At 47.3% G+C, this 23,972-nt stretch overlaps 1 protein-coding gene across 3 annotated transcripts in view; it reads left to right on the forward strand.

Annotated features, from left to right (window-relative positions):
• Window positions 1-23,972, forward strand: part of EFR3B (EFR3 homolog B) — an 82,766-nt gene that overhangs the window by 29,802 nt on the left and 28,992 nt on the right. For all 3 annotated transcript variants that reach the window (XM_058682708.1, XM_058682709.1, XM_058682711.1), the window contains exons 2-4: window positions 5,871-5,947; window positions 6,946-7,073; window positions 14,125-14,275. In XM_058682708.1, the coding sequence (XP_058538691.1) occupies window positions 5,871-5,947; window positions 6,946-7,073; window positions 14,125-14,275 (356 nt within the window). The remainder of the gene's footprint in view (window positions 1-5,870; window positions 5,948-6,945; window positions 7,074-14,124; window positions 14,276-23,972) is intronic.

Genomic DNA, 23,972 nt, shown 5'->3' on the forward strand with positions numbered 1-23,972 from the left:
GACTTCAGCCTAAGCCTGTCTGACCCGTGAGCCCAAATTCTTAACCACTGTGCCCGGGTGCCTCGAAGACTCAAAGTGCGGTCCTTGGTCCAGCAGCACCGGGGAGCCGTGTGGTGATGCAGGCTTTCAAGCCCCGGCCCTGGGGGCTCAACCAGGATCTGCACGTCTGTAAGTTCCCCACTGGCGTGCACTTCACAGTTGGAGATTTTAGGGAAGAAAAAAAAGCGTTCCTTACCCTCTGAGGCCTGGGTCTGAAAATTAAACTGACAAAGACAGGGGCTCTTGGGTGGCTCAGTTGGTTAGGCATCCGACCCTTGATTTCGGCTCAGGTCGTGATCTCACGGTTTCGTGAGTTCAAGCCCCGTGTGGGGCTCTGCTTGGGATTCTTCTCTCTCCTCCCAGTTTCTGTCTGCCTCTCTCCCACTCATGCTGTCTCTGTCTCTCTCAAAATAAATAAATAAATAAACAAAAATAAACTGACAAAGATTAGCGGGACAAAAGCGCATACATTTGAAATTTTACACGGACGTGGGAGCCTTCACTAGAGAATGCGACCCCAAGATCTGAGAAGAGCAGGAGGCTTTCATACCTTTTAGGCAAAAAAAAAAAAAAAAAAAAATCGAACCCAAGAAATTTGTGAAGAATTGACAAGACAAACGGGTTGGGGCTGAAAGTGATGAAAATGGTAAATGGTGAAGAAGTAACTAGGGAGATATGGGTTAGCTTAACAAAGTTTGTTTGCAGATTCCTCTGGTGCCTTCTCTGCCTGCAAAAGGAGATTCTCCTGCCTTTATGCAGAAAAGGGGGAGTTTTTTTCTACATTTATTGCTTCTTGATTACCTTCAGGTCAAAATACGTTTTATGTCAAAGAGGCATATTTGGGGGTGACGTATTGTGCTTTCCTCCAGGGCACAATGCCTTGGTGGTTCTTCTCTTTCCGTCTAAGCCTCTGGCTCTCCCAGCTCCGTGGCAGTGCTAACCCATCCCCTCCCTGGTATGGTAGTTAAGAACATCGTGGCCTCTGGAAGTAGATTTTGGGGGTTCAAATCCTGGGCTGCCACTTATCAGCTGTGTCGCTCTAGGCAAGTAACTTAACCCTCTGCTGCCTCAGTTTCCACATCTGTAAAATGGGGATAAAATAGTGCCATCTATGGGTTGTTGTAAAGATTTAAGGAGCTAACACTTGTAAAGTGTTTTAGCACACTGTGCCTGACATGTGAGGAATAAAGCACCCACTGTGTGTTTCACCCCACATCTTGCTTGTCCTTCTTTTGAGAAGCCCTTCCCCTGACCGTCAAAGCTCTAGGTGATCTCACCTTTTCTAGATTCTGTGGCAAATTCCCTAAGAATTGTATCTTAGGGAAAATCTTTTCCTCTCATTATATTGATGAGGAAACGGTCTCACAGATAAAATGGCAGAATCAGGACTTGAACCCAGTACTTTTCAAATCTAAAATTAACTCTGTTTCCAATGTGCTACGTTAATACACTTTCTACCCCATTGTGGTATGCCGTGCATGTGCCTTGAAAAAAGAATGTTAAAAGTATTCATCAAGGTGATATTTGTAATTGCAAAAAAAAAAAAAAATGAGAGGTTGGCTTGAACATATCTCCACAGATTTCTTTACTTTATGACTTTCCAGAGGCTGTAACAGGCTGATTTGCACTGTTAATCTGGAATAGGGAGATTTGGTATGCACACTTTCACATTTCATATATTTGCTCAGTTTCATATATTTATTTGTCCTTAGACCCTTTTTCTGGGGGATTCTTGCTAGCGTCTCACAACCAGTGTGTCACAGAACATGGTTTGGGGAAGGCAGCTCTGTTCTCCCTCCACCCCATGTGCTTGTCAGTTCACTGAAGTCTGTCTACCTTCACTTCCACCAGAGTGATGCTGGCAGGTTGGGTGTGAGGACCGAGGGGGAGGTCCCACAGGACCAGGCAAGAGGGTCCTTGGCTTCACGCTGATGAGCCAGCAGGAGGCGAAAACAGGCATCTTTATTGAAGATGTAGAGAGAGCAGGTATAGACGGACCATCTGTGAGAGTCGGAAAGAAAAGGGGCCCGAGTCTCGTCTCTCTTTGGGGTCCGGGGGTTTTTACTGAGGGCAATGGTCTGGTGTATGTGTCCTCTCAGGCATCCAGGAACCAGTTAGAACGAAGATGAGAATCCAGGTGTCATTCCTTAGAGCGGGGGGGGGGGGGGGGGGGGGGGGTGCCTTGGCATCGACATATCCAGCACCTGTGTTCTAATTTTTTTTTTTTTTTAATGTATTTTTGAGACAGAGAGAGACAGAGCATGAACAGGGGAGGGGCAGAGAGAGAGGGAGACAGAATCGGAAGCAGGCTCCAGGCTCTGAGGCATCAGCCCAGAGCCCGACGCGGGGCTCGAACTCATGGACCGTGAGATCGTGACCTGAGCCGAAGTCGGACGCTTAACGACTGAGCCACCCAGGTGCCCCTAGCACCTGTGTTCTAGAACACACACATATGATGGCTTCCTCGGTCACCTGGTCCTTCCTTAGATGTTATCTATTCCAGAGAAATCATTAACTCTTTGCAGCACAAGAAAGACATTACCTTTGCCTTACAAGGCATGTGTGGAGTAGGGTACGATGCAGGTCCTAGCAAGACTAGAAGCCCAAAAAGAAGCCAAGCAAAACCCCAGCCTTTTCTCTCACTTCCCTTCTGTCTTCCTGTCTCAATGCATGACAGTGGCTGTGCTAGTGACAGACCTTCTGAGGCCCAGTCCTGTGGATTCTCTCCAGTGACCCCTTGCTTGATCTCGGCTGCACCCGACTCTGCTCTGTCGCGTGAGCCTCTGGCATGTCACATCTGCATTGGGGTTTGCAGAGTTAGTGCTGAGGCAAGAAGGTTCTCGGGGACGCTGGCTTTGGGAGGGTGCTGGCAGTCACTAGAGGTGGAGGTCAAGTTACTGTGACTGGCAAATACACAGAGCTGCCTTGGGCAGGTGGTACACGTTTCAGACCCACAGGTCAGTGCGGTTTGCTCTGAAGGAACGTGCCTCGAGTCTCACTTCTCAGGCCTTTGGACGTCCGCTGGCCTTGGTCGCTGTTGCTGAGCAAGTGCTCAGCGGGGAAAGCGTGGCAGAAAGCCCCGCTCAGCAAGGGCTCAGCGGTTCTAGGCCCGGGATGCAGAGGGAAGGACCCTACTGGTGAGCCTGCTGTAAGGGCTTGCAGCCATCAACTCACAACAGCCTTTTGACATTCTCGCCCAGTGTCCTTCCTTGCTCAAGGTCACACATCTGGGAAGCGGCAGGCAGTGCTGGGATTTAACTGGAAAAGCCATGCTGTTGACCACTTTGCCTCTTACGCTCTCAAGGAGTCTGAGGAGGTTGGAAAGAAAAAACAGACTAGGAAGAAGCACTAGGGCGCAAGTCAGGAAGCATCCCCGGAGCAAAAGCGGCTTTGCTGATAAGGGGATATCTGCTCTCCTCTCTTGTTCTCCAGGCCTCCTTACCTCTCCCTGTCTGGTGGGAAAGTGCCCTGGGGCCTTGAATATGACTGGCTCCCAGCGGGGCCCTATCCTGCTGGCTCCTCCAGGCCTTTGTGCATTCCAGGGAGAGGCCCATCAGAGAAGGAGGCACTGATGCATCCTGAGGTGCACCTCTTCTAGAACACAAAAGAGCAGGAGATCAGCAGGCTGCCTGGTTTCTACTGGGAAGAAACTGAGCCAGCGGGCCTGGCCATGCTGCTGTAGTCAAGACCCCCAAACCCCCTTGGTGCCCCTGCACAGAGGTCTCTACCCTGAGTACCCAAAATGGGTATTTTCTCGACAAGTCAGAGTTTCTAACAACCGTGAGCTTGGCCTCTGTCCTGTGCAGGCCCTGCCTCATGGGTCTTCCAAAAATGTTTGGGGAAGGGACTGACACTGGGGCTTTTCAGTTCTAAGTTCTCTGTGTTGCTATTTTCCCACTCCCTTAAGACACAAAGGGCCCGTGTTCCTGTGTTCCCAGTTTGGGGGGTTTGGGGACGGTGAGGAAGGAGGCTGCCCAGAGAGCAGAGGGCACATCCTGGGGGCATCTTAGGAAGAAGCCTGCTGACAGCTGCACCTGGCAGAGGGCAGGGTGGCCTAAGGGGGGAAGGAGGACGGGTTTAAATCCCGGGCTTGGAGGCTCAAGATGGAGAACACCACCCCCGGAGCTGCTCCGTCGTGAGAACTGGCCCTGGATGCCAGCCAGCCAGACCCCTAACGCCTCCTCCCAGGCGTGGGCAGAGAGGGGATGAGGAGATGCCAGGCCAGCCCAGTGAGCCTGACCGGGGAGGGCCTGGCTCTGCAGCCGTGGACCAGTTCTGCTGTCCTCCTGTCCCCTAGCAGGTGGGAGGCGGGGGCACACAGCTACCCGTGGAGTGGGCGAGGGGTGTCATGAATCAGTCCTTCTTCAGGGTGCCCCTTGGCGTCTCCAAGATAGCACCCATTCCCTTGTATCCCAGTCACCCCTATGGCCCAAATCTCTGCTCCTTCCTCCTCCTGGCACGGCCGCCCTGCACCCCCTCCCAATCAAAATTCCCAGAGAGCCTCTTTTCTTCACAGCTGTAAAGCTCTTTGTGTGATTAAAGTAATTCCCACTAAAGTAAGTCATTCTTTTCTGAATGACCCATAGGCTTGATCCTTCCAGGGTGCATTTGCATTTCAACTGGAGAGTTTGTACAAGCAGAATTAAGCATTAATTAGTAGAATGAGGGAGCAATTATTTTTTTGGGGGGGTGGTGGTGGACTTTCCCAGGCCCTTCCCTTCCCTCCGCTCCGCTCCTCCCCAGAGTGCCCACTCCCCCCACCGGGCAGTGAGGGTTGCGGCTGGGATGCCGAAGGAGAGATCCCTGCAGCCAGAGGAAGGCTGGACAGCATCGGTTCCCAGATGGTTCAATTTCCTTTTCATTGAAAACTTTTTATGACCTTAAAAGAGTCAGTTTTTCATTTTCCCAAGGTTTGTTCTATTATTGCTGATTTCCTAACACCATCATTTGACAGCAGCAAACGACAAAGAGGTCATATCAAACAGTCTTCTAAATGGAATAGATTCAGCTTTCTAAAAATGCACCACATTGTTCTTAGTCTCTCGTTTAGCCACAGACTGGTGGACTCTTCATGGGGTGGGGGGCCGGCCTGCAGGACCACCACCCGGCCGGCCCCTGAGGCCCCGCCCCCCTCCCCGCCCCCCGAAACACCATGGTTTTCAAACACTACCGCACACTGCATTAAAGATGCATTTTCAAATGTTAATAATTAATGGTAATGTTAATTTATCATAGTTTCATCTAACATTCTGTAATGGAAATGGCCCCAGGGGACAGGATAGTAGAGGGGATTGAGGAGCAGAGAATAAAAGAAGTAGGGAGTCCATGAGGGGCATTGGGAGGAACGAATTCCACCTTCCCAGGACACTGGCGAGATTCTTGGGCTGTGGGAGGAGGTTTATAGTCCTGCCCGAGAGAGGGAAAGAGAGAGAGAGAGAGAGAGAGAGAGAGTCCACGTGTGCACGCCTGCCTGCATGTCAGGGAACCGGGGAAATATATGTAGGGTAGCACCTGACCTTTGGGGAAGCTCCCACCCCTCCAAATGCTCCTCCACGGCCTGGCTTCGTGAACAAGAGCTGGTGTGCTAGCATCACGCTCCCATATGCCACTGTCCTTGACCCCCAAGCAAAAGACACGAAGCAGAAAGGGCAAAGGTTTGGAATGTGTGCCAGTCGTGGGAGACGCCCAGCGCAGGGGCCCTGGCACTCTGGGGGAGGGACCTTTCTGTTTTCCACCTGGGTTTGGCTCCTTACGAGCCGCCTTGGCCTGGTCACCAGGTCCCCTCAGCCTGCCTGGGAGGCTCCGCTCATGGGTGTTTCTTGCCATTACAGGTGTGTGTGGCTGCTGCGGTGCTCTACGCCCCAGGTACAAAAGGCTGGTTGACAACATCTTCCCTGAGGATCCCGAGGTGGGTCCCACCTCCACCTGGCTTCACCCCGCGCTGTCTCACCCCATCCAGGGCTGCGAGGGGGAGGCGGGTCTCCCGGGCCTCCTGCCGCTGGGCCTGTTCAGACCCTGGTCAGTGGGGAGAGGCGGCCGGGGGCCTGCAAGCAGAGGAGGTCTGGATCTTTCTGAAGTCAGGATCTGCAGAGGGCTCTGGAAGCTTGTTTTGGCACGCTTTGGGCCTTTGCTATACAATTGAGACGTCTTTCCCACCCATGTCTATCTGAGTGATGGTTCCTTGAACTGCTAACTCCCTTGATGGTTCTGTGTCCCTGCCATTTAGCGTGAGTACTTCCATTCTCGGGTTTTGGCTCAGGAGCCCATGTCTTCTCTGCGGCTCCCTCTGGTACCTGTCAGGTGGTTTGGGTGTATGCACGCGGGGGGCCTGGCTTACTGGCTTCCAAGCTGCCACTCCCCACTCAGGCTGCATTACGGGTCGTGTGGTTTTGGAAATGTCAGGATGTGACATATTCTCGACTTGCTCTCTGGAAATCAATGACAGCTTCTTGATAGACAGTTGAAGGGTCACATTTCCAGCATCCTCTGGAGAATTCCCTAATTGCTGCTAAGCTGCCCCCTCTTCCCATTCATGCCTTGGTGCTGGATATCCAGCATATTTTAATTCTGAGTTGCTTTCAATGAAGCCTTATTATTCATACACACATGCATATTTATACATTCATGTATATATATACACATGCACACACATACACATACATATGTACACTTATACCACTATTCTCATTTATAGCTGGCATATTGTGGGCTAAGTTGTGCGTTCCTGGAAGGCAGGAACCATGCCTTGATCGTCCCTGTATCCCTGAAACCCACATGGGGGGTTTGTCACATACATAATGGCACTCTGCTAAATGATGATTAAGTTGGCATATTATTTACTTTTAGACTTGAACCCTTCTAGCCATGGAACGGCCACAGTGACACATGAGGGCCTGTGTTTTGCAGGATGGCTTGGTGAAGACCAACATGGAGAAGCTGACCTTCTACGCCCTTTCAGCTCCAGAAAAACTGGATCGAATTGGCGCCTACCTCTCCGAGAGGCTCATCCGTGATGTGGGTCGTCATCGATATGGGTAAGAAGTGTGAGAAAGTGAGACAGATACTTTCAGAAGTGGTATTACGTTTTTAAGGCAAAACACAGGGTCCTTTTATGAAAATGACGGTAGACTGGGTTATTGAACAGACTGAGAAAAAGGGGCCTGGGACTGAGGGATGGGCTGCATGGGTTCTTCCAATGGCAGGGTAAAATCTGATGCTGTTGCCAAGATGCGGGAAGAAGGAGATGTAGACTTCCTAGGAGCACCTCTTTTAACATCCATGTACCCCTTGGGTCTGCATCTAGAAGCCCTCACGTGCAGTCTGGGACCTTGAAAAGTTAGTCTAGTCCAGAAAGTGCCATTATTCTCATTCAACCGATCAACCTACTGTCTTAAAAACCATCTATGGATGAGCCCTGTTGTATGGAAACCAATTTGACAATAAATTTCATATTAAAAAAAATAAGCATTTGTAAAGAAAGAAAGAAAGAAAGAAAGAAAGAAAGAAAGAAAGAAAGAAAGAAAGAAATACCATTTACATTCTAGTGAAAAGGCAAGGTTAGGGGTAACTTGTCCATTAAAAATACACTTAAATGAAATATTTATCAATCTTCTGAGAGGGAAGACTTGCTATGTTTAAAAGAGAGAAGAAATCTTAAATGCAAATGATCAATGGATTTAACTGTTTAAAAATTTAAATATTTTGATGTCAGCAAAGAAACCATCGAAATTTAAAAGACAAACAACAAAAAGATGTGTTTTGAAAGAGGTGGGGAAGCTGAGAGGCTCAAAAATGTGAAGCAAGGGCCCCCAAAAACCAACCCACAGAAGAGGAAATAGGAATAATAATATTCAATAAATTTATAATCAAAGATGTGCCTTGAAATACTAAGATACCATTTTCACTTATAAACTGACAAAAAAGTATTTCCAGTATTAACCAAGGAATGGCGACATGAGACGCACTTTCATACTTTTCTAGAATGAGTGTGAATTGATTGAAACTCTTTAGAAGGTAGTTTTGAAATATAGGTCAAATCTTCAAGAACATTTATGCCCTTTGATCCAGTAAATTCGTTTTCTATTCATCTATCCCAAGAAATCAATCTTAAGTTATAAACTAGCTTTACACAGAGAGAGATTCATTATGGTGTTTTTTACAAGAAAGAAATAGTGGAAATTAATGTCCAATAAGAGGAAAATAGTTTAATAAATGATGATGTTTATCATTTGGTGAAATATTATCTATCCAACAAAAATGATGTTTATAAACATGTTTTCCATATAGTAATGAAAATGCCATAAGTACATGAAAAATAGAATACATAATTATGTATACAGTGCTTTATAATCAATTTAAAAAATAAACAACAACAAATCTCAATGCCTAGAAAATATAGTAAAAACAAATATGCCATAAAAGTGAAGAGTGTTCATTTTTTGAGCAGTGTGGCTTGGTGTGTGTGTGTGTGTGTGTGCACGCGCACTTTGTTTTGTTTTCTATCTACCCTTTTTGTGTGTTTCCTAAATGTTCTCTGTTGAGCATGTGTTACTTTCCAATGAAAAAAGTGAACAGTAGGACCTGCCCTTCCCACACCACAGTTTAGAGCAAAGCTGAATGTAAGAGAACCCACAGATGTCCCTGGTGATGGGGCGAGGGATGGGGTAGATCCACGGGGCACCTGGGTGGCTCAGTTGGTTAAGCATCCAACTTTGGCTCAGATCATGATCTCGAGGTTCATGAGTTCGAGCCCCACACCGGGCTCTGTGCTGACAACTCAGAGCCTGGAGCCTGTTTCAGATTCTGTGTCTCCCTCTCTCTGACCCTCCCCCACTCGCTCTCTCTCTCTCTCTCAGGCATAAATAAGCATAAAAAAAAAAAAAAAAAAAAAAAAAAGGATGGGGTAGATCCAGAGCAGTTGTTCCTAAGTTCCATTGCTTCTATTCTCCACAAAGTCCATCCTGTACTTTCCTCTGCTTCTACCTTTCTTCTGTTGCAGACTCCAGATTACGGACGGCAGCTTTAGAAATTGTCTCCCTGCCCTGTCTTTCCTGTTCTGGTCCTTCCAGTCGAGAACTGCTAGCTCTGATCTCCAAAACACAGACCTGAAGCTATCCTTTCCTGGCTCCTTTAGAATAAAATCCAAGCTCCTCAGCTTGACCTCTGGAGGCTTCTAAACCTGCCCCTAACTCGCCACTCGCCAGCCATGCTCACCACACCTGCCCTGCCTGCTCTAGACCCACTCCACGTGGACTGGCTGACACTCCTCCCTGGGTCTCTGGGCCTCACACCTCTGGGTGCAGCGCTGTCTCCCCTCGACCCCCGTCATGGGCCCCCACCGCTACCCATCAGCCCGACCACCTGCCAAGGCCCCTTCTTCCTGGTGAAGCCGGAGCAAGAGCTGGAGTAAAAAGGTTTACATTGTGCTTATAGGGTGTAGACGTCCCACCTCTGCAGGACCCACCGACAAATCTGAAAGCAAGCTATCCCGAGGATAAAAGCAAGACCAAAACCAGTACATCCCTATCATCATTTTATAAAATAAAAGTAGGCTACATGCTCAATAAAAAGGGCACAAATACACTGTACATGCTGATTATATAAATCGCCTTGACATATTATAAAGCATATTCAGGCAAGTAAAAATGACTTTATCCTAGACTGAATCTAAAACTAATATGCTAGCAATAACATTAAGCATTTAATACTAATTTTATCTGCCCTCTCTGCAGTGACGGTTCTCTTGGTAAAAATGTGCTGTAGCCCGCACAGCCACTTAGAATCATTCCACTGCCCTCAGAACTACAATTCAAAATTGGTATCGTTCTGTTAAAAATAGGCATTGCAGCATCTAAGTAAAGCCTTGAACGCCTCGTTGGAAGCTTTAATCATAAACATTTGGAGAAGAATCTGTTAGATCTGATCTCCTATTCTCTCTCCTTGCCCGCCCCGTCTTTCCCTACCCAGTGCCGCACTCATCATTATTCTCTTCCTTGTCATTAGTATCTTCCTGATGGCAGCTTTGGAAGGACAAAATATTCACATGCAGACAGTCTGAGGGGTTGTGTCTCCCTGTCATCATGCACGTGTCTGTGTTTGCTGTTTGATTTTACGGACGTGAACCTTGGGTGTTTGACCCAAGTCACAGAACCATCTTCTACCCCACGGCCTCCCAGCTTTATCACCCCACTCCAGTTGTGTGTGAACTCTGCCTTAATATGCGTTTAGCATCAGGGGTGATAACGAAATGTGGGCAGAGAGGGAATAAGGTGTGAATTCTAAGGTGCTGCTCACTGACGTGAACGATGATGGGCAGAGATGTCTGCCTTTCCTCTCAGACCACACCTGGTTCCCAGGCTCTGTGTACCTACTCCTTCTTGGTTGAGCACAAGGTGTTCATGCAGAATGAGCTGCCCCTTCTGGAATTCAATAGGAGATACTTCTTGCCTCATTCCCTGTATATTTTCCTCAGGTGTTGTAACTCACCTCCTGCCATGGGCCTTGCCCCGGAGTTCCTGTTATTATAACCCCCAAGTGTCCTCTCTTGGTGTTGGTTGCTGTCCATGAACCCAGTTCTAGCCCAGACTCCTTGGGCTCTGCTTTACTCACCTGCCTTACTCACCTGACAGCTCTGAAGCCCTCCCAGTACATCCAGAACCCTTGCTGCTGTTGTCTGTACCTCGGGCTCCTGCAGCGGGCTAGTCTTCACCAGCACCTTTCTGCCTTGACCCACTCCTAGTACTCAGACCGATTCAGTTTCCTGGACCTATTACTTCCCTGGATTCCTTCCAGGACACTGAGTCCAGATCACCCAGGCTGACTGGCCCTGGTCCTGTTGAGCAGACATCACCCTGAGAAGGCCATACTTTATTCTCTTGGAGACTATAGGCCCAGCTACAGGAGATTCCTAGGGAGGTTAAGGTAAGGTAGGACCAATGCAGAGAGCCTTGGACTAGGAGGTTCCAAGGTCCCTTTGCCTTCTAATCTTCTAAGATGCTTTGAAAAGCTCAAGTTCATCGTTATAATCCTTCCATCCTTAGTATGGGGGCCCAAGATGGGGAACAAAGAATAGTATATTCAAAGAACTAGGCCTTAAACTTCTTGACTTTTCAGTTTCTCTTCTACCATAATTTCCAGTTTCCATCAAAATCTCCACTCCTGGTTAGTAGCCAATTTTTTTTTAATTTATATTTTTTAATCCATTCATTCATTCATTTTGCTAGCAAAGGATGGCTTTTCCTTTTTAGGATTTTCTGGGAATTTTTTTTTTACAGGAAAAGGAAAAGCAGCAATCTAAACTCAGGAATTTGGGAAGTCTTCTAGTTTCTTCTCCTGCCAAACCCCACTCCACCCCTTCCTTTCCCTCATTTGAACTCTGTGAGCTAATGGTGAAGCCTTTCCTACATAGGATGCTGGGATGATTCCTAGGAGAACAGAGTTCTACACCGCTTGCCCCCGTTTTCCCACCTGCCATGTTTGGTTGTTCAAATGTGGCCAGGTTTGTCTGCAAGGAAAGCCTGTTTCTTTTGGAAGGGCCCCAGCCAGGCTGCTTCGCTGACCAGGACAGCCAACCTGAAACATGCCAGGACTTCTGCAAGGCATGGCAGCTTTCCTGGACTGTGACTACGATGGCCTCTAAAGAGCCAGGAATGGCCAGCACCGCCCCCCACCCCCGCGCCCAGCAGGACATGGTGGTTCTGATTCACCCGAAGGAGCTCAAAGACCCAATGCCGGCTTTGTCTTTGAAAGACATCCTGTAAATAAGAGCATGGCCTGATCCATTTGTAAACGTGCCCAGAGATAACTATGTAATAGCATTTAATGATATTAAGTAATAATTTAATAAGAGTGGACTCAATTCACCTAACATTTTAAAAAAGTGGACAGGATAATGTCAGAGAGGCTGTTTTTCTTATGATTGCTCAACATAGAAGTTAGCTCAGAGGTACCTAAGAAATGGTATCTGATGTCTTTAAAAAAATTAGGAGACACCATGACTGCTGTTACTTTATATATTTGGATTTGCAAAGCTGGCTCGCGCACCATGAGGCAGTTTGGACACACAATGTCTGAAACTGAACGACTGCCAGGAGAAGCATTGTGCGCCTTGTGTCCTGTCCTCCTGGCACCTCCAGAATTCACCTTGTCGTCATGCTTCCTGTGCTTTCTTTTTATTTAACCAAACTTTGTTTTAAAAAGAAGACAAATGGGGAAAGGAAGGAAAAATAAAATAAAAACAGAGAGTGAAGCAAACCATAAGAGACTCTTTTTTAAATATTTTTTTAATGTTTTTTATTTATTTTTGAGAGAGACAGAGACAGAGTATGAGCAGGCAAGGGGCAGAGAGAGAGGCAGACACAGAATCCAAAGGAGGCTCCTGGCTCTGAGCTGTCAGCACAGAGCCCGACGCAGGGCTCCAACCCACAAACCTCGAGATCGTGACCTGAGCCAAAGACAGACGCCCAACAAACTGAGCCACCCAGGCACCCCCTAATGGGAACATTTTAATCATGTGGCCTGACCTAGCAGCAGAAGGGGCTGGGAGGTGGTCTTGATGAACAGCCACGAGCTCAGTTAAAATTCTAAATTACTAGGGAAAAAGAGGAGAAAGAGATTCCGGGGAAAGTCACAGCATTCTGCCTCAGATACCTAACTCCCTAAAGAAAACTACAAAGATTTGAACTGGAATAATTTTGGACAGATTTGCAGCAGCTTCCTCAATAGAATTCAGATGATAACCTATTCCAGTAAATGTCTACTCTGTTTTCTTTAGTATGATACAAGGTCCTTGCAAGTGGGGCATGCACCCCTTCATGCTGTGTCTTACCTGACCGTAGGCTCCTGTCGCCACTGTGGAATAAATGTTGGGTTTGGGCTCAGACGTGCCCTCCTAATTCTCAGCAGGAATTTGATTCGTGGCACTTTTCTGGGGATTCAAGAGAGGGGTTGAAGAAGACAACCACCAGGATAATCAGGGGTTGTCCTGCGAAGGCTAGTTTGGAGAGGATTGGGTATTTTGAGCATAGAGAAGAGCAAGAAACAGGAGATTGCTGCATTCAGATGGTTGAAGGGCTTAGCCCTCTTTTTTAACTGCTCCCAAAAGTAGAATTATAAATACAGGATAAAGGTATTAAGGTTTAGCTTGAAATATAAAGAAGTTTTAATTTAGTTGTCAAAAAACAGGATGGACTGACTTACTAGTAAGCCCATTCACCGTTAGATGGTGAGTATTTCTGGTTTCAGAAGATGTTCACTCAGGTTTTAGACTTTAGAAGAATTAAGTAGTTAGGGCCTTAGAGTTGGCATAGAACATCGTCTTCATTAGGTACAGTATGCATTACCTAAATATGGTAATACCATGAACCATATTGTGTGACAACCCTAGGACTTCTGAGGTCTTTAAACACAATACGTGCAGATTTTATATTCCTTAACCTTTGCAGTTGACTGGTCCTCAGGCCCATCTCAGATTCTTCATAAACATTCTTTCAAAAGTTCTTCTCTTCCTCCCACTAGAGCTATCCCTCTCCTTCTTTGGAACCCTTGTGAGATGTCCTGCATGATTTTCTTGTAGCGTTTCTTTTTAGAGGAGGTATCTGTGTGTTTATCTTGTCCATCCAACTCCAGGCCCCATAAGTTGAAGGACTTCCTCCTTACACCCCTGCACTGACTAAGACAGAGCTTTTCTCCCACGGGTGCTCAACAAACACTTCCTGACCTTGGATCAAATGATTCTCTGATCTCATTGGGTTTGGGTTCAGAATTTGCTCTTCTGAGCATCAATCCTTTCTGGTTGTATCTACTCACGAACTGGTACACCTCACCTGTCCTCGTGTTCTTCATCTGTGGAGGGAGGGGCTGGGGGGCCGGTATCTGGGCTCCCTTCTGGCTCCGTTTCCTTCTGACTCTTGTGCTGGGCTGGAGTGGGCACTGGTTGGAATGGCTGTGCAGATGCTGGCCACCTACGGAAGAGCCTCATTCCCCAGATGCTGCCCAGGTGGCCACTACGCTGCCATCTAGATTGTCCCAGTCACGTGGTGAGGGTGGAATGGGTGTGAGGCCAAGTGACGGTGTTGCTTTCCCCAGGTACGTGTGCATCGCCATGGAGGCACTGGACCAGCTGCTCATGGCCTGCCACTGCCAGAGCATCAACCTCTTCGTGGAGAGTTTCCTTAAGATGGTGGCCAAGCTGCTGGAGTCGGAGAAGCCCAACCTGCAGATCCTCGGCACCAACTCGGTAAGGAGCTGCCCAGGCGCTCTGGAGTGGGGAGTGGGGAGCATGACGGTGGGGCACGGAGGACGTCTGGGTCAGCATTGTTAATCATCCAGTCCCGTTTGGTTTCCGATCCTAAGTACAACTCACCTCTTATCTTAGTGTCTGTCCCTCTGAATAAAGGGACTTGTCTGAATAAAGGAGCATTTGGGGGTTTTCTTTTATTTAAACAAATATATGAGAAATAAAGTAAATTTTAAAAATAAAATTCACCATAGTAAAGCATATGATTCAATGGTTTTTAATACGTTCACAAGGTTTTGCAACTATCACCATCTACTATATTTATCCTTAGATCTGTGATCTTGAAGCTTTTTTTCTAGTAATAGATTTTTCCCTTAAATAATTTTAAGTGGAGCCCCAGTAGATATAAAAATAGATGGAAAAGGAGTCATTCCTTTGAGGGCAGGGCGTGCCCTATGCTTGGCCCCTGACTCCATAGGGCATACTTTGAAAGCTGTCCAGCTTGTACTTCTTTCAAAGAAGCATAGCACAGAGGCATCAGTAAGTGGAAAGATCATGCAGAAACAGGAAACAGGGCTTCTGGCTTAGTTCTGCCCTTACCTGGCTGGGTAACTTTGACTGGGCTGTCTTTTATGGACCTGTCTTTTCATCCATATCGTGAGCTGATTGAACTTGGTCCGAACACAGTGATGCTGGTCTCCGTACAAGAGGCTGCTATCTTGATAGTTACGGCTTGGGGAGAGAAGGGCTATTAGATGTGTCAAGAACTCCCTGCTTCATATTTATCTATATATACTTGAATATCCTGGTGGCTTTCTTCAATGTCTTGCCCTCTGCCTTATTCCTCCCCCTTCAGGGCATACTTTCAGCTCCAGGTCTATAGGCAGCTTGGTGTTAAAAGCCCTGATAGGCACCTATTTTACAGACATCACAAAAGAAAAGCTAAAGGTTCGCTCTTAGCATTCCCAGCCTGACATTTCTGAATTTCTATTGCACGGATCACAACTGCTTTCCCGTTCTACCTAAGTTGATTTACCCAGAAGAAGATAGTCTTTAAATTTTAATTTTAAGGAGCAAAAGTGGCAACTATTCCCTTCTCTTTCCTCTCCCTATGAGCCAGCTGCCTTTGACAAATTTCATATACGGTAGCTGAGGGTGAAGTCTTTTGTCAAGTTGCCCTGGCAACAGCTTCAGATACTGTTTCGTTTGCCCTGTTAAGATAACTCTAGTCTAGGAGAGAACATCTGAATGGAAAATAAACCAGTCATCAGGCATCCAGAGGGCCTCTCCCCATGGGGGACCACAGAAACAGGTGGTTGCCAGGGCTACCTTTCCCCATAGCAAGCCCTGGCCCGGGGTAGGTGATTGGTTAGTTCCTGCCTTGTAAATTCCCAGATTCCCATCACAGCCCATCAGTGCATCAGCAACAGATGAGAGTCGGCTAATGATTCCTGTATTGCAGACAATGAAGGTTATATAAGGACAAGCAATTATGAGTAAATTAAGTCGAATAACTAGTAGATCCAGAGTCCAACTTTGAAGGCAGCTTTTGCTAGTGCTGTCCCTCATCCACGTGCTCTTGCCAGCTCTCAAAGCCTGGGGACGTCCACAAGGCTCCCTAAGAATCATGTTCTAATGCTCCTCATTGTCTTAGAACTGCCAACATGCTAATACTCGATGTAGTCCTAGAGAGTCTAGCCTAGGAGTTTCAACTGGTTTTCATGGGGGTTCGAGGCCTTGTGGGGGCAAAGGAGGACCTGGAAGAAGGACTAGAAAGATCCTATGTGGAGGTTTGCAACCTTTCATTTGGATGAAGGGTTTGGCTGCTAGGAAGTTAACAGAAAGACAAGGAAGGAGGGGGAAAGAGAATATAAGAGGAAAGGAAAAGGAAAAAAAAGACCCACCGAGCTCATTTAAAATCTTCATTTTGCTGGATTTCTCTGCTTGGAAAAAGAAGCCCAAAAGTCGGATAGCTTGTCTGCTCGCACAGCTGAAGCGCTGGCTTTAGGCGGTGATTTATTTAGCCCCGTGCCGTGTTCTGTCCCTAGAGTGCACTCCTGTCCCTAGAGCTCTGCTGTGCCACCAGCCTCCCTGTGGCCAGGCCAATTCCGTGACAGGTGGCCCACTGCCTTGTGGCTGAGAAGTTGAGAGAAACCTTCCCCCTGAGCCAGCTCTGCCTCCCTGTACCTTTTCCCTCAGAACTGGCTTTACTGCCTGAATCCACTCAACAAACCTCCGCCTTCTGCAGAGCGTCTCTTCAGAAACCCTAGACACTTCAAGGTCCCAAACCTGGCCAATGACAGAGTCTCCTGCAGAGTTTGGAAACCTACAGATTTCCAACTTTCAACCAGACTCACTGACCAGCATCTCTGGAGAGAGCACGTGGTCACCTGGGAATCTGCATGTTTTCACCTCCCATGTGATGCTAGCAGTGGATTTGGGGACCACTGACACACTGTAGTCTTCAACCTGTACAGGGTTTCTCTCTCCCTCCCCACCTCCATTCCTTTCTTCATCCCTAATAGATGTTTATCTAGCTTGTAAGAATGACCTTGGGTTGACACTTGTCACAAAATCCAAATTTGCTAATACCGCTCCTGCACATTACATGCAGTAAAGTGTAATTTTTAAAAATCTTCCCTCAATGAGTATAGCTGAGTTTTGGAAGCTGATAAGTGACCAGGAAAGTCTGGAGAAGACAGGGAGCCAGGGCCAGCTAAGCTCGCTTTATTTGTTTGGGGATTTGCATTTGTGCCTCTGCCTCATTGCCCGTGGGGTCTAAATGTGTGTCTCAGGGACAGCACAGTGACCATGTGTCCTGACCTTTAAGATTAGTCACGAATGATGGGCACCTGGGTGGCTCAGTCGGTTAAGGGTCCGACTCTTGGTTTTGGCTCAGGTCATAATCTCATGGTTCTTGAGTTTAAGCCCCAAACTCTGCCCTGACAATGTGGAGCCTGTTTCAGATCCTCTGTCTTCCCCGTCCCCCACCTCTCTCTGCTCCTCCCCCCAAACAAAATAAACATTTTTTTAAAAAAGATCACTCACTAATGATAAACTGAAAATGTTAAATCTGAAAATGCCAAGTTCCCCTACATAACCAATCTACTCTATTAGCCTAATGTATACAAATAGTAAACTCTTATGACGATTCATGGATTACAGTTTGCACTTTTATCCCTGCCTCACAACATATAGAAAAATTAGCTCAAAATAGACCAAAGACCTAAATGTAAGAGCTGAAACTATAGAACTCTTAAAAGAAACTAGAGGATTATGTGTTCATGATCTTGGATTTGGCAATGGATTCTTAGGTGCAACATGAAAAGTAGAAACAACAAAAGAAAAAATAGACAAATGGACTTCATCAAATTTAAACCTTTTGTGCATTCAAGGACATTACCAAGGAAGTGAAAAGACAACCACAGAATTGGAGACAATATCTACAACTCATGTATCTGATAAGTGTCCGGCAACCAGAATGTATGAAAAATACTTACAACTCAACAACAAAAAGACAACCCAATTAAAAAATGGTTAAAGGACTCGAATAGGCATTTCTCCAAAGATACACAAATGGCCAAGAAGCACATTAAAAGATGGTCAACATCACTAATCATTAGGGAAATACAAGTCAAAACCACAAGGAGATTCCACCCCACACTCACTAGGATGGCTATTAAAAAAAAAAACAACCTATAAATGACAAGTGTTGGCAAGAATGCATAGAAATTGAAACCCTCATATGTTGCTACTGGAAACGTGACATGGCGTCAGCCCTGTGGAAAACAGTTTAGTGGTTCTCCAGAAAGTTAAACATATAGAATTACCATATGACTGAGCAATTCTTCCTAGGTATGTACCCCAAAGAGCTGAAAACAGATACTCAAACAAATACTTGTGCACAAATGTTCACAGAAGCACGATTCACGATAGCCAAAAGATGGAAACGACCCAAAAGATCACATAGTGTGTAATTTCTATGAGCTGTCCAGTCTAGGTAAGTGCATAGATACAGAAACCAGAATAGTGGTTGCCCAGGGCTGAAGAAGAGGGGCAGGAGAATGATTGCTTAGTGGGTACAGGGTTTCCTTTGGGGATGACGAGATGCTTTAGCTGCACAATATGAATGTATTCAATGCCACTGAATTGTGCACTGTAAGAGGGTTCACTTTATGTTTTGTAAATTTTACCTGAATTCTTTTTCTTTAAAAAAAAATTTTTTTTAATGTTTATTTATTTTTGAGACAGAGAGAGAGACAGAGTGCGAGCAGGGGAGGGGCAGAGAGAGAGGGAGACACGGAATCTGAAGCAGGCTCCAGGCTCCAGGCTCTGAGCTGTCACAGAGCCCGACACGGGGCTCAGACCCACAAACCATGAGATCATGACCTGAGCTGAAGTTGGTCACTTACCTGACTGAGCCACCCAGGCGCCCTGAGTGTCTGACTCTTGATTTCAGCTCAGGTCACAACCTGACAGTTCATGAGACTGAACTGCACGTCAGGCTCTGTGCTGACAGTATGGAACCTGCTTGGGATTCTCTCTCTCTCTCTCTCTCTCCCTCTCTCTCTTGCCCCATCCCAGCTCATGTGAGTGTGTACCCACATGCACTGTCTCCAAAAAATAAATAAACATAAAACAAAATATTTAAAGTACATTTTTGTCTTGGCTATGAGAAATCTGGGGAAACCAGGCAAGCAACCCATTCCCCACCCATCTCTCAGCTGATGTTTTATCTCAGGTAGCATTTCTCCCTGTCGACCACTCTTCCTTCAGCCCCCCTTGACATCCTGGTCCCATCACCCCAGCTCTTCCCACCTGGTTCATCCTTCTTAGTTTCTGTGGTTGGCTGAGTAACGGTCCCCCAAGGATTTCCATGCTCTAGACCCGTGAACATTACCTGAAATGGCAAAAGGGACTTTGCAGATAGAAATCAGGCTGAGGATCTTGAGATCGGGATTATCCAGGTGGATCTGAGGTAATCACAGGGATGCTTATGGGAGGCAGGAGGGTCAGAGTCAGACAGAAGGTGCAATTTTGATGGAAGCAGAGGGACAGAGGGAAAGATTTGAAATGCTACTCCACTGGCTTTGAAGATGGAGGAAGGCGGCCATGAGCCAAAGGATGTAGGTGGCTTCTGAAAGCTAAAAAAGGCAAGGAAATGCTCTCGTGGAGCCTCCAGAAAGCACACAGCCTGGCAGACCTGTTTTAGGCTTCTGATCCCCAGAGCCACAGATAATAAATTTGTATTGTTGTAGACCACTAAATTGTGGTAATTTATTACAGCAGCAATCGGAAATGAATATACTTTCCGGCAATGATTCTCTTCCTCCACACGCCCCTGAAATGTTTGTGGTCTCCACGGTTGCTGCCCCATCTTCTCAACCCGTGTGCTCCCCCTGGACAATTCATCAACTTTTGCGGTTTTGGCTGTCATCTCTAGACTAGAAACGCTCCTGTATCCAACACCAGTACAGAAACCACTGCTGGAGGTGGGCTCCCCGAAGGCGGATTGAGTCTGAACGGCAAGGCCAGTGTGCAGCTTAGGTCACGGGGGTCAGCACCAGCAAATGCTGGGGATCCCTCTAGAGCAAAGGCAGCTGGTGCTTTCCTGGGTCTGTGTTTGCCCGGCCGACACGCGGGGGCTGCTCAGGGCCAGAGAGATCACCTTCCCGGGCAGCAGGGACCGGGCTTTCCCAAGAGACCTTAAAACCGAGTCAGTTTTGCAAAGAATCTTGAAAAAGAGAGGGCATAATGTGGGTGGACAAGAGAGGATGTCCTAGGTCTAGGGAATGACGGAGCCTCCTCTGGCCTCAGCAGGACATGATCGATCACATCACAGTGGGGCCGTTTCTCTCTGGCTTTACTGAAAAGTGCTCTGGGAAGTTGCTGTCAGCATGAGCAGCTGGCATTTGGGGCAGGGGGTGTTACAGTCAAACACGTGTGGTTTACAAGGTCTGCTTCCCAGCGAGGATTTGTCTCGGTGAAGCTAAGAAGCAGTTCCCGTCTCTCCTGGTGGAACAGCCTGCAGGCCTAGACCCCTGAGAGAGGTGGGCTCCTCTCTGTGCCCAGCGTTCCAGACTGCGGTTCTGTTGTTGATGGCAGGAAGCCGCGAGGCTCACAAGCCTCTTCTGCACAAGAGGGAAAGGCTCACTTCTGCTTGGAGACACTCTGTTAGCACAGACGTGAGGCCAACCAGCTCAGCTTCCATTTTCCACATGGGGTGGGGGTGGGGGGGAAGAGCTGTTTTTACAATGTCAATATTTGGAGATTACTTTCCCTTTATTAACTCAGGCCCTTAGTAACTCTCAGTATTTGCATAATTGTGGCTCCCCCCTGCCTGTGCGGAGGGTCGTGATCCGCTCGGGCAAGCGCGCCCTTTGTTGTGTATAAAGAGCTGAAACTTTGATCTTGAAAGGGTGGCCCTAGCCGTGCCTGGAGCCTTTGAAGTGTCACGTGCTCAGAATCTTCCGTTTGTTGCTATGGAGACCTTCCTCATCATTACTATATCTTAGAAAAATAAAACCAAAAGCAAACCCAGCTTTATTATTTCACAATCTTATTCATTAGGCAAGCAGCATTCTAACAAAAGCCACTTGTAAGGTATGAATTAGCAATACTGGGAATGAAGCAGACAGGAAGTCCCTGCTGTCTCATGCTTTATAAAAAAGAGCCACGGCCTCACAGGTAAATGGGCCCAGTGGGAATCCAGGGAGTGTTCAGAGCGAGCCAAAAGTGCGCTGAGGGGAAAACGAGGCTGCACTGTCAACTGGAGTGGGTTGGTCATACCAAGTTGAAGAGACAACTGCTCTCCTTAGCCCCATTTTACAGATGGGGCAACTGAGGCACAGGAAGCTTAATTAACTTGCCCCAGATAAGCTTCATAAGTAGAGGAGGTGAGATTCAGAAATGCAGCCTGGGAGTGCTTGGGTGGCTCTCTCGGTTAAATGTCCAACTCTTGATTTGGGCTCAGATCATGATCTCACAGTTCATGAGTTTGAGTCCCGCAGCAGGCTCTGCGCTGACAGCATGGAGCCTACTTGGGATTTTCTCTCTCTCTCCCTCTCAAAATAAAGAAATAAAAGTTTAAAAACTAAAAAAAAAAAAGAAAAGAAAAGAAAAGAAATGCAGACTGTCTCCAGACCCCTTCTTATCACCATAACGCTGTGCTGTCTCTCATTAGAGGGGCGAAGGCCTTACTCACTCTAAAGCCCTAACGTTCCAAACGCACGTCTGCTGGGCCTTGGCATTGCCCAGGCGGACTTCCACAGTGGGTGTGGTGCCTTGACCAGGGACCCCACAAAATACCCCGATTTGACCTTCTGAACCACGGTTACAGAAGGTTCCTGTCAGCCCCTGGAAGACTCAGGAGCAGCTTAGGGTGGGCAATCCCCAAGGGACAGCATAGGCCAACCTTCCCTGACCGGGCAGCCATACTTTCAGACTTGAGAGAGGGAAGCTCCTATCAAGCCATCACACCAAGGGTTCCTAGGGATGTTCAGAAATCTTGGTACCAAAAAGTTACCTATTTTACATTTATAATGCAATAAGCAGGGCACACACCCTCTGCGTGGGAGGTTCAGGATGGGCATTAAGTGCATTCTCATCATCAGACCTCTTAGCGGGGCGAGAGTCCTGGCACACATGGGAATGGAATGGTTGACAGCCTAAGTCTCAAAGCTGTAGCCCCCAGGCCATTCTGGGCCCCAGAGACGGAGCCAAGGGGAGCCAAGGCTGGGTCACCTATCCAACCCTTGGTTTCACCCCAACGACTCCAGTTCGAAGGAGATGGTCTTCGAAGAAGACGGCCATCTATCCAGACTTGCCTGACCTCCATTACCAAGGACATGCTTCTCTACATTTCCCAGCATCCTGCATAAGCAGGCTCCCTCCCAGCCTGACTGGGAACATTTCCAGATCTACGGGTCCAGCTTGCCAGTAAAGGGACAAAGGACACAGGGTTCATAAATCCCCTGCCCCAGAATTTCCAGGGGGAGAAGTCGGCTGAGGGATGGCTCTTCAGAATGCAGATACCCGGGCCCTCCTCCCCAGGTAGTCTTGTTTACCAGGCTTGGGGTGGCTTAGAAGTCTGCATTTTCTACAAGCTCCCCAGGTCATGCCAATGCACATCAAAATTTAAAAACCACAGGTGGGGATGCCTGGGTGGCTCAGTCAGTTGACTGTCCGACATCGGCTCAGGTCATGATCTCATGGTCCTGAGTTCAAGCCCCACCTTAGGCTCACTGCTGTCAGCACAGAGCCCGCTTCAGATCCTCTGTCCTCCTCTCTCTGCCCCTCCCCCATTTGCACGCTCTCAAAAATAAATAAACATTAAAAAATAAAATAAATGGGGGTGCCTGGGTGGCTCAGTCGGTTGACCGTCCGACTTCGGCTCAGGTCATGATCTCACAGTTTGTGGGTTCGAGCCCCGCATCAGGCTCTGTGCTGACCGCTTGCTCAGAGCCTGGAGCCTGCTTCAGATTCTGTCTCCTTCTCTCTCTGCCCCTCCCCCACTCATGCTTTGTCTCACTCTGTTTCTCAAAAATGAATAAATGTAAAAAAAAAATTAAAAAAAAATAAAATAAATAAAATAAAAGCCACTGGTAGAGGGTGAAGAACATCAAAGTATCAGAATTCCCAAGTATGGAGCTTGGTGGCCCAGCTCCACCTGTCACAAGCTGGTTGACCTGAAATAATTCCCTTGCTCCCTTAGAGCTTCAGTTTCCTCATCTTCACAATGGGAGCAATATAATCCTGCAAAACTCACTGGTTTGCCAAAAGTTACATTAGATGATGCATGTTTTGATAGACTGAAAAATGCCCACTGAAGGATGTCCACGTGCCCGTCCCTGGGACCTGTGAACATCACAGGTTTATAAGGAAACAGGGTCTCTGCAGATGTGATTAAGCTAAGGATAGTGAAATGGGGAAATTATCCTAGATTAGCCCAATGGGCTCTAAATGTAGGCACGAGGGTCTTATAAGAGAGAGGCAGAGGGAGATTTGACCCAGAGGAGAAAATAATATGAAGACGAAGGCAGAGATCAGAGTGACGCAGCCCCAGAAAACTAATACGATGTGTAAGCGGCGGGTGCCATGGCAATATTTAATGTGGTTAGCTAACTAAAATTGAAATTAAAAAAAGAAAAAGAAAAAAAAAGATAGAGAATAAACTGAGAGCTGACGGAGGGGGTGGAGTGGGGGGTGGGCTAGATGGGTGATGGGCATTGAGGAGGGCACTTGTGATGAGCCCTGGGGGTTTTATGCAAGTGATGCATCACTGAATTCTACTCTTGAGACCAATATTGCACTGTATCTTAACTAACTAGAATTTAAATACAAGTGTGGGGCGGGGTGGGGGGGGAAGGAAGCATTTAACGTTGTCATGACTTAGATCAGAGGTGTTAGCTGCTTCTTTTGCATACTGTTGCCATCCACACCCCACGGGAAAGATGGCAAGCTGGGCCCGGTGTGACCCCACCTGATACGAATGCCTACCTACCAATAGCTTTTACTGGGGCCGGTGCCTTTTGAATATTTGGAGGACCTCCGACAGAACAAGGTATGAGTTAAACCAGAGTTCCTGTTAGGCCAGGCACTCAGGGAGCTTTTCTTAATTATCTCTACTTTATTCACATCCCTAAGAGATGACGTGTGCATTTGCAAGAGAAGAAAAACAACGTTTGGCCGATTTGTT

Source organism: Neofelis nebulosa, chromosome 9 (assembly GCF_028018385.1).
Source record: "Neofelis nebulosa isolate mNeoNeb1 chromosome 9, mNeoNeb1.pri, whole genome shotgun sequence".
Classification (NCBI taxonomy): Eukaryota; Metazoa; Chordata; class Mammalia; order Carnivora; family Felidae; genus Neofelis; species Neofelis nebulosa.